Below are 11,492 nucleotides of genomic sequence, written 5' to 3' on the forward strand. Positions count from 1 at the left end.
AAAGAAAGCAGAAAATCAAAGATACCATCAACAGATTTGACAAGCTTCAGAAAATATACATTGAGTTAAAGAATAATGAGATGAGGCCTCCTATAGCTGATGAAGCTAAAGTTGAGCGCCATATGGCAACACATGCATTGTGAAGGCCATATTATATAATTGTCTTTTGACATTCTCATTTTCATGTTTCCTGAGTTTATGTTTCATGAATTGCTTTGATACTTTGCTTTATACACGACTTCATTAATAAAATGAATTGCTTTGAGTTCATGATCATTATCTTATTCAAACTGTTGTTTGATAAGAAACTATATCTATATGCCTTTATTGTGCCAAGATAAATATGATTGAGGATTAATACCCCAACTCACTTTTCCAAAGAGTTCAAAGAAGCCCTTGACAAATGGGACGACATGCTCTGCCATTCAGGCTCAGTTATAAAATACTATTGAACTCAACTGAACATTCCTTGAAAGAAAGGAAAAGAAGCTCGACCAAGGCTTTGCCTAAATGGCATTATATTCACCCTATAAGGTCCATTGAATTAAGAAGAAAAAATGGTTTCCAACAATGGACAAAAGGGAATAAGAGTACCTAAATTAAAATCGCCTAAGTGGTCGAGACTACATTGTCTATTGATCTAGTGATCAATATGATATTAGGCAAATAGCCCAGGCAATCATGTTTGATTAACCCACGAAATTTATCACTTAGATGGCATTACCATACTTAGCCATTCGGATTATGATGCAAATATTTAAAATGACACAAATGTTATCCCATAAGATCTCACGTGTGTGCAATATATCTATGCACAAGAGACTTTATTGTCCCAAGCACCACGAATTAGAGTATGTTCATGAGGGGGGGAGTGAGGACAAATCCCATGAAACATGACCATACTAAAATCCGTGAAACATGGTCCACAACCATATTACATATTGGTTGAATTTGATATAAAGACCATTACCTATAAGGTTCAAATTCTAAAAGTCCATATGCTTGGGGACACCATGAGTTATAAAAGAATGAACAAAAGGTATAAGACCATATTATGCGTCCATATGCGAGCCAACGGGTCCGACCATCATATATGAAGATAATGCAGCTTGCATTGCTCAACTCAAAGACGAGGATATCAAAGGTGACCGAACCAAACATATTCTACACAAGTTCTTCTTTACCCATGAGTTGCAGAAAGCTGGAGAGGTCAACGTCCTTCAGATCCGGTCTAGTGAAAACTCAGCCGACCTCTTCACCAAATCATTGCCCTCTTGCACATTCAGGAAATTCACGCAACAAGATTGGCACGCGTAGACTCCAAGACCTTCAGTGATGTCCAAATCAGGGGGAGTAATGTGTGTTGTACCCTTTTTCTTTTCTCTAGATTCCTTTTTTACAACATTGGGTTTTGGGTTTTCCGGGAGAGGTTTTAATGAGGCAACATTAGCATGTTACAAACTCTATATGGTTATGGCATCCAAAGGAAAGTGTTATAAATCATGAAGTGGATGGTCCAAAACCTAGACCATACAAGTTCAAGACTAGAGTCCATTGGGGGTTTACATCCAGCCACATGGAAGATCCATTCAACTTTAGTCTTTATGAGTTTGACCATGTCATTATGTAGAGTATCTTTGTAATCAATTTTCCATTTGACTCCACCTTGTATGAACTACTATATATAATGGTGTAAACAATAAAAAATATACAACACATTTTCACAGATCTTCTCTCAAATCTTAATGATTTTCTTTATTTTTATCATCTATAGAAAGCTAACGATTTTAACGTCTTTCATATATCTCCAAGGCTTGGAGCTGTTGTCTCTTGGAATATTTACACTGTTTCGTCCGCACGTGACCTAAAATTTTTATAATTACTTATTAACACATTTATTATTAATTAAAAGATTATAATAATAAATTATTATTTATGTTTTCGTTTGAATTTTTTACATATTATGAATTTTTTTTTATCAACTACAGATTCATACTGGCTCTATGAACCACACCAGGAGATACATATTATGATTTATTAAATTATTTTTATTATACATACTATATTCATTATTAATAAATAAATCATAGAAATCACTTAACATTATCTTTTCAATTATATTAAATTAATAATATTACTTGATTAATATTTAGTTATGTGTTTTCTGTTTTTTTAATTTTTAACTTTTTATTAAAAGATATTTTTCGGATAACAAAAACAATATATATAAGAATTATTTTTTATTTTAAATTATTATTTTTAGAATTTGGAAAATTTTTATTATTATTAATTTTAATCAATTATCTAATCAAAAGAATTTGAATCCGTTTTTATTTTTTGACTAATTTATATATTTTATTCATTAAAGGTATAAAATATATTAACCGCTCTAACTTTTAACGTGAGAGCTACGTTGTGAAAAATCACTTCGCAAATAATAGTATATATATATTAGAATAATCATATAAATTTAATCACAAATCATATCTTCTATTTAATTGTGAAAGCTATATTCTTCATGATCATCTTCCGACACATATATTTTAATTATATATAAGTTTAATGTCTACCGGTTGTTCATATCTGGTATGATCAACAATCACTTTAGCCTACTGGTTTAGGTTTAAATACTTTTACATTTATATATGATGTTCGAATTTTAGAGGTTTCAAAGTATTGTAGGCAGAGCCGTTTGTTGTAGTTGTTTGCTGCGGAGAGAACTTGTCCATCAAAGATGCCGTACATGTAGAATCATTCGTCGATCCAAGTGTTTTGGGATAATTTCATGGAATCATTATCCGTAGAGCTATTTATATCGTGTATGTTGCAGATAGTTGATCATCATATATAACAGAGTTAATGATTATACGATGATATATGTGTGGTACCAGTGTTAAAAAAATATTATTCTACAAGGGATTAATTTTAAATCTTATTGAATTTGGTATCACCTTGCATGATTTATACAACATAATACTAATTATTATAAATGGACTGGCTCTTGTCCCTGCCCCAAAAAAATTAAGGGTTTAGGCGGAGAACTTATTGAATTAAAAGAAAAACTAGTAGAAATGAATATATAGTTTCTAATAATATATATATATATATATATATATGAGAGATTTAAGATTAAATGTGAAATTTATATTCGCATTCTTAATATTTCCCATATGCAAATAAATAAATTCCAAAATTTGATAAATTTCTTAATATTGTACAGAAATAAATAGAAAATGTAGGAGAAGAACCTGTGAGAGAGTGGAGGTTGTTCTCAATTTCACGGCAAGCCATCACAGCTTCGACGGCATGAACCCTCACGTGTTGTTGCAGCTGTTCTTTGAAGCTACACAATACCATCACATATTGTGCCTGTTTCCAAATTTTGTTATTATTTATACCGACATAAATGTGTGTACATATATATTAATGCAGTCATCCAATTCATAACCATTTCCATATATATATATATATATATGTATGTATATAGACTATAGTACACATATTGAATCATTAGTCTACTTATATATATATATATATATATATATATATATATATATGTGTGTATATATGCAAATTACTTCCAAAACTATAGTTGAGATATCAATTCCACTTTAATGCAGTTGCAAATTTTAGTATGGAGTAGAAATCACGGGATTCAACCAACCTGAGAAATCGAAGCTCAAATAGACAATTTCAATTTAATTACAAAAATGATATTTTACATTGAGTCACTACTCTGATATGAATTGAGCACCTAATCATCGTACCACATAAAGCTAAAGACCTATGCAAGTTTAACTTTTAATAACATCATTCACACATTCAGATTCAATTCACAAAGATCTTGTAAAACAATCCACAAAACAAATAAAATACGATTTTAAAATATAATTTCACAAGATTTATTAATTTATAGCTGCACTCATAGTTAGTCCACTACCAATCATTAAGAAATTTTATGATGACACAAAAATTTCTATGAAAATTAACAAAGTCTACATATTGAATTTCACATTTAAATAATATAAAAGTAAACCACTAATCATTGAAAAACATATTAAAAAAATTCTTGAAACATGTTTTCAAACATTGGTGGTCCATCATATATCAATCTTCAAACAAAAACAAAGACCAAAACAAGTAATAAATAAAACAGTTAATCAAACAATACATTTATTTCTTTTCTCAAAAAAAAAAAACAATACATTAATTTCTACAACAGTTAGTATAATCGACGTACCAAGAAATTGTCGAGCTCGTGACGATCATGATGCGAGAATCCAACGGCTGTGGAAGCATAAGATCGGAGAAGATGTTCAGAGTGTGAAAGCTGAGCTTCAATTGTCGGAAGCTGATCGATCGGAGTCGCTACTCTCAGACATGCCACATGTGCAGCCAATAATTGCTCGTACAAGGGATTTGTCACTATCTCTCCTTTCATCTGTCTATTTTGCTCCGCTACCAAGACTGCGTCTCCTCCATCTCCTCCACCTACTGTGGCTCCGATCATACCTAACGCAGCTTCTTCCATATTCTTGATCGAGGTCTGAGCTAGTTTGTCCTGAAAACCTTAGTTCCTGAACCCGATTTTGTGTATACGATTAGCTCACAGAGTCACAGACGGAAGAGAGAGAGAGAGAGAGAGACAGAGATAATGATCGGAAGAAATCAACGTATATAAAGTTGTCGTGATTTCTTGCCCTTTATTTTTTATTTATATTAACATATATTTTTAAAAAAAAATTAAAGACGTTCCTAACCGAAACTCATGTATTTTTTGATTATGAATATGAATATCCCCTCTATATTAATCATGGAGCATTACAACATGTTTTCGTAGCCATATGTCATCACGAGAATGATTTTTAGAATTGTTAGAAAAATAAATTGATTCATATAAACATATACTATGTTTTTTATTAAACTAACTATCAAATTAATTAATAGTGTACAAAAAAATATTTTTTTCTTTCCTTAAATAAAAACTACGGAATTACCTAATATGGCTAACATATATATGACAATTAATGATTATGAATAATACATATTTGATAAAAAAATTTCTAACCTCTCTCTTTTTTGTTTAATTTTATATTATTAAAGGAAATTTAACAATCACATTAATCATATAATAAAAACAATTAGATTTTTTCTTATATGTTATATTTTGAATTTTTAAAAACGACTATAAATTACTAAAAATGATAAGAGTCCCACATTAAAAAATTTGTGATCAACCGTTTAACTTTTTTTTTAGTTCAAGCAAGATACAAATGATCATATATCTGATATAGACGTGGGCGTTCGGATACACGTTCGGGTTTGTATCAGATATTTCAGTATAAAGGTATAGAACCCGTTCGGGTATTTCTACACTCCGAGTCGGGTTCGGGTTCGGATATTTTGGATCGGGTTCGAATATTTAAATTTTGAAGAAAAAAAGAAATTATTCACTGTTTAAGTTTTTTATATTTAAATATATCTTAACTTAACTGATTTTTTTTAGTTTTTAAAAGATTAAAATATTAATATGTTTGGAGATAAAACTTTAAAAATAGAAAGACACTAATTTAGTTTTTGTTTTGAAAATTTAGATGCAACTTTTGTTAATGCAAGAAACAAGAACTTGATATGTATTTTAAGTGAGTAACAAATGATTTTGTCTATAGTTATATGTATATTATCTAATTTTGAGTAATAAGAATCATTAATATAAATATTTTGAATAAAATTAGATAGATAAACTATAAATATAGAGTTAAGTATACTTATGTTTGGTTATCTTCGAATATTACCCGTTCGGATATATTATCTGAACTGGTGAAATAAGTAATATGTTTTGTTGTTTTAATTAGATAATTTTTAGACCGAGCTTGTGAATATATACTAGACAAACATTTATATTTCGAGTCTGCACTTATATTCTATAAGAGCTTGATATATTAGATTTGAACACTAACCTGTTAATATAGTTTGCCGGTGATTTTTTTTCAAAATTTTGATTCTTAGATATGTATATGGAGTAAAACTAATTTTTACAGATGCCCATTTTTTTAATTGACACTTATGTAATTAACTGAATTCATAAAACAAGGTTTTTTAAAAAAATTTAACTCATATCAATGAAACAAAGACGAGAACGAAAGCACAATTCTATGGAAATGGAAAATGAAGTCACTTATGGAGATTCAATAGTAAGCAAATCGAGAGCAGAAAATCTAATCTCCTTTCGTCATTATACAATCAATATTGCCTATTTGGTTTTAGTGATTTGTTTCAGCCGCAAAACTTAATTTTCTTTGGTGCATATGAAATCTTAAAAAGAATTAAAATAAGATATAATACGTTAACTCTTCAACAACATGATATATTTAAGATACCAATATTTGTATTCATCATATAAAAATTGTAGTGTTGCAAAATATTAAAATTATTTCATAAATAAACATTATTATAAGAACTGACTCCGCGGATTATCATATGGTATAGATTACAGAGTGGGTGGGTTTAAATAATTTCCCCGACACATTATACTTTTAGAAGAGCTATTAGCTCCAAATTATTTAAACAATGTTCTAAAGAGCAAAAAAATCAATGTTTTGGATTTTGATCCGACCGAGAGGACTTGTCCGACCATTCCATATTAAAATGTTCCTAGTTCTGATTAGCTAATACCAACTTTTAAAATTCTTTTAAACATTTTGTACAGTTCAAACCTAAATTTGATATATACTCCCTAGTTTTCACAAAAAAAAAAATCATTTTAGACACATTTCACATAGATAAAAAAATGATAAAAAAAACTTTTATATTTTTATTAATTACACGTATCTAACCAATAATATTTAAGTTCCATAAAATTAAGATCAATGTAGTTTGCAATTAATATTAAGTTGAAAATAAGTATAAATTATATTAAAATTACAAAATGATATTCTTTGTATAGCAAGAAAAAATGTCAAAACAATATTTTTTTTTATGAAACAGATGGAATACTATTTACATCAATAACATTATATAAATAGAATAAAGCACTACATGTTAATCTGTTCGTCATGGTATTACAAGTTCATGAATATATATAAAATTAAGAAAAAGTAAATGTGTATATTTTTTTTAACCTTTTTCCAAATGTATTAAGAATACGTATTCTTCACTGATTTAGATTTTTTTTGTCATTCTCTGCTAATAATAAATTTATATAATATGATCTAAATTAGTATCAATTTTATAACAAGGCTATTAATTTTTTTTATGAGACTAAGATATTAGAATTATGAACCCTACTAAAATTAAAATAAATTAAATTATAAGAAAATGTGCGAAAATTGTTGGATGATGTTTTTCTGTCTAAATATCTTATTAACGTAAACATGGAAAGCATTTGAATATGCCTCAAATTGCATGGTAGAATGAAGAGAGATATGGAGTGAAATGGAGACCATTTCAAATTATGTAGCAGGTGACACAAATGCGTGGATTATTCAAGGTGACTTCAACGTTGCTCTATCCTCTCTAGAGCATTCTCGTCTTGTGGATTCTGCTGCGGACAGAAGCGCTATTAGGGATTTTCAAAATGTGGTCCGTAGCTGCGACATGGTGGATATTGCACAAGTTGGTCCCTCTTTTACCTGGACAAACAGTCAGGATGGCAATCCCATCAGCAAGAAATTGGATCGAGTTATGAGCAACAGCTATTGGATTGGTCAATACTCGAACTCTTATGTCACCTTTGAATCGGGAGGGGTATCTGATCACATGAGAATGCACATTCAGCTTCGAGAGGCACCTCAGGGAAATCCTAAGCCGTTTAAGTTTTCCCATCACACGGCATCTCATCCACGGTTCCTGGAAGTAGTGGGCAGGATCTGGAGTGAAACGGCTCCTCTCTATCCTTCGCGCTCTGCTCTGAAGTTATTTCAAGATAAGCTGAAAGCTCTTAAATATGAATTGCGTGGTCTCAACCGGGATATGTTTGGAGATCTTCCAAGGAAAGTAAAGCACGCTTACAATGACCTCTGTGCCAAGCAAACTGAAGCTATGCGGAACCCTCAGACATCCACCTTTGAAGCAGCTTCTGATGCATGGGAGTACTGGCATCATATCTCAGGCATCGAGGAGCAGTTTTATTATCAGAAGTCAAGGGAACAGTGGTTGGGTTTAGGAGATCGGAATTCTCGTTTTTTTCATAAGGTTACACAGAGCCGTAATGCGAGAAACACCATCAGGCGCATAGTGACAGCGGGTGGAAAAATACTTACGTCACCCATGGACATCAAGGCTGAGGCCGCCTCTCATTTCGAGTGCTTCCTCAACGGTTCACAACAGGGAGGATCAGAATTAGCGCAGGAGGAAATTGCTGATCTGGTAGACTTTAGGTGCTCCAATGAGGCAAAAACCATGCTTATGCAGCCGGTGGAGGTATCAGAGATTACAGAAACCCTATTCTCCATGCCAGCAAACAAAGCTCCGGGGCTTGATGGTTTTCCAATGGAGTTCTATAAAGCTGCTTGGCCTGTGATAGGGAAGGATTTTATCACAGCTATTCAGTCCTTTTTCATGTTCGGTTTCATGCCCCACAGTGTTAATGCCACCCTGATGTCCCTGATACCTAAAACTACTGATGCGGTGAAGATGACAGATTTCAGACCGATAGTCTGCTATAATGTTATCTACAAGGATGTTTCGAAGATTCTTGCAAAGCGCCTTAAAGCTACACTGCCTGAAGCCATTGAACTGAACCAATGTGCTTTCGTTGAGGGCAGGTTGTTGCTTGAAAACGTGTTGTTAGCTACAGAGCTCGTAAGGGATTACCATAAGCCTTCAGCCTCTTCCAGAGCAGCCATTAAGCTGGATATCGCCAAAGCGTTTGATACAGTCAGCTGGTCATTCATCGAGAACACCCTTCGAGCTATGAACTATCCTGATATGTTTGTCACTTGGATCATGAGATGTATCAGCACAGCGGCTTTCTCGGTATCAGTCAATGGAGGGTTAGCGGGTTTCTTCACCAGTAGTAGAGGTATAAGGCAGGGCTGCTCAGTGTCCCCTTACCTTTATGTTATTGTCAGTAACGTTCTATCGAAGCTCTTAAACAAAGCGGTAATAGAAGGGAGTATAGGGTACCACCCACATTGTGAGGCCGAGACCTTGTCTCATTTGAGTTTTGCTGATGACATCGTTGTCTTTACGGACGGGACTCCAGGTTCGCTTCAGGGAACTCTTCAGGTCTTTGACAAGTTTGCTGTAATGTCAGGATTGAGGATAAATATTTCGAAGTCAACGGTGTTTGCTGCTGGTAGAGGGAAACAGGCTCTGGAGGATGCAGCAGCCGCTGTGGGTCTCTCAGTCTCTAACCTCCCCATTAAGTACCTCGGTTTACCCCTTTCCACCAAAATAATGACCAGGAGCGACTATGAACCACTTATCACTAAGATCAGGAGCCGTTTTCTCTCTTGGACGAGCAAGGCTCTCTCATACGCAGGGCGTCTGCAGCTTATTAAATCGGCCATTGCTAGTATCACCAACTTTTGGTGTGCAGCTTTTTGTCTTCCACAAAACTGCATCGAAGAAATTGAAAGTATGTGCCCAGCGTTCCTTTGGAGTGGTTCACCTAACATTACCTCAAAAGCTAAGATTTGTTGGGAGGAGGTTTGCTGCCCTTATGATGAGGGAGGTTTAGGCATTCGCCGTATCTCTGAAGTCTGTGTGGTCTTCCAGCTAAAATTAATATGGCGGCTATTTTCTCAATTGTCGTCGCTCTGGGTTAAGTGGGTAAGGAGATTTTTGCTTCGTGGATACACGTTTTGGGACGTCAAAGACATTGGATTGGGGTCATGGGTGTGGCGCAAGTTATTGCGTATTTGTTCTATGGCAAAGAGGTTTCTAAGATATGAAGTGAATGATGGGAACACTGCTCGGTTTTGGACTGATATATGGCATCCGAGAGGTCGTCTGATTGAGGTTGCTGGAGAGGTCAATACGCAAAGGCTGGGCATTAGAAGGGAGGCTCGTATCAGTGAGGTATTTCGTGAGGGCCTATGGCACTTTCGCAGATGCAGGGACCCGCAGCTCCTCTCCTTGATTGTCGACATTGAGGCTTTTAAGGTTTGCGAAACAGACGGTAGAGATGCAGTTTTATGGAAGAGTAAGGATGGTAATTATGGTCTCAAGTTTGTTGCTTCTAAAACCTGGCACCAGATTCGACAGTCTAAGGAGAAGGTGAATTGGAGTAAGTTGGTCTGGTTCTCGCCAGGGATTCCTCGATATGCTTTCATCACCTGGCTAGCCATCCGCGATAGGCTTTCTACAGGTAGACGTACAAGCAGTTGGGGGCAGCCGCAGAGCTGCATATTTTGTATGGAACCAGATGAGACTAGAGATCACATATATTTCGCTTGCCCCTATACGTTCATGGTTTGGTTGAAAGTAACAGGGAATCTTTTTGGCTTGGAACCTGATCCTGATTGGGACATAACGATGACGCGTCTGCGCACTGGTTCGTACGATCGACTCACTTTTATCCTTCTTAGACTGGTTTTTCAAGTGTCTGTTTACCTAATATGGTGTGAGCGTAATGAAAGAAAGCACAACACCAGCTACAAGTCTGTGGATCAGCTAGCTAAGGTGATCGACAAAACCGTAAGGAATCGTATCACTTCCCTCAAGTATGCCTGCAACCCGCGATTGCGGGGCTTGATGATTCGATGGTTTGAAGCACACGACACTACAACTTAGTCTGCGTAGTTTCAATTTCCTTTTTAAAGGTTCTAGTTTCATATTTGAGTTTCCTTTTTAAGTTTACTCTTTTGAACTCAATATAGCTGTACATATATTCTTTTTAAAGTGATCAATAAATTTAACATTTCATCAAAAAAAAAAAAAAGCATTTGAATATTGTCTCAATGTAGAAGATAAACTTTTTGGTAAGAGAATAACTATGTATATAAATTTGGGATGCCTTCTTCTGAAGTCATTGACATACAAACTTAATTCAGAATTGGGTTGACTGAGTGTTACTGTTTAAAGGCTACATGCCTAAGTAACCATATAGTTATATCTGTTCTATTAAACAGTACTATTAGTTTGGTGTTATTTGTTAAGTGGGTGTAGGAGCATTAAGTGTGTCTACCAGCCCTGACATTAAAGGTAGGAAGATATTTTCTTTATCTCACATTTCTTAATTTTCAGCTAATTGTTAAGTTCAAGTTGTTGAATCACTTATTACGTCTGAAATCATTGTGTAGACAAAAAAAAACGATGTGTTTTTTGTTAAAGAGAGAAATGGAAGTTCGTTTTACATTTTATAAACATATTCACAAAGTGTAGTTTCATAAAGCATGTTATCACAGATTTTTTTTTCATAACCTTACGTCAAGAAAATCAGTTTTAAAGCACATATTGTGGAACCAAGCATAATAGCAGTTTTCTAATTAGTTTTATTTGAGTCTGGTTTGGAATTAAGAAACCTAATGGTATGAACATAATATCAG

The 11,492-nt window shown here is 33.8% G+C and overlaps 1 protein-coding gene across 1 annotated transcript in view; it reads right to left on the minus strand.

The window, feature by feature from the left end:
* LOC106313492 (homeobox protein HD1-like) overlaps nucleotides 1-4,675 on the minus strand; it is a 6,795-nt gene extending 2,120 nt beyond the window's left edge. Inside the window, exons 1-2 of the mRNA XM_013751302.1 lie at nucleotides 4,241-4,675; nucleotides 3,249-3,369 (exon numbers count right to left, since the gene is read on the minus strand). Coding sequence (XP_013606756.1) covers nucleotides 3,249-3,369; nucleotides 4,241-4,531 — 412 coding nt within the window. The 5' untranslated portion in view covers nucleotides 4,532-4,675. The remainder of the gene's footprint in view (nucleotides 1-3,248; nucleotides 3,370-4,240) is intronic.
* Nucleotides 4,676-11,492: the final 6,817 nt, after the last annotated feature.

Source organism: Brassica oleracea, chromosome C9 (genome assembly GCF_000695525.1).
Source record: "Brassica oleracea var. oleracea cultivar TO1000 chromosome C9, BOL, whole genome shotgun sequence".
NCBI classification, from domain to species: domain Eukaryota; kingdom Viridiplantae; phylum Streptophyta; class Magnoliopsida; order Brassicales; family Brassicaceae; genus Brassica; species Brassica oleracea.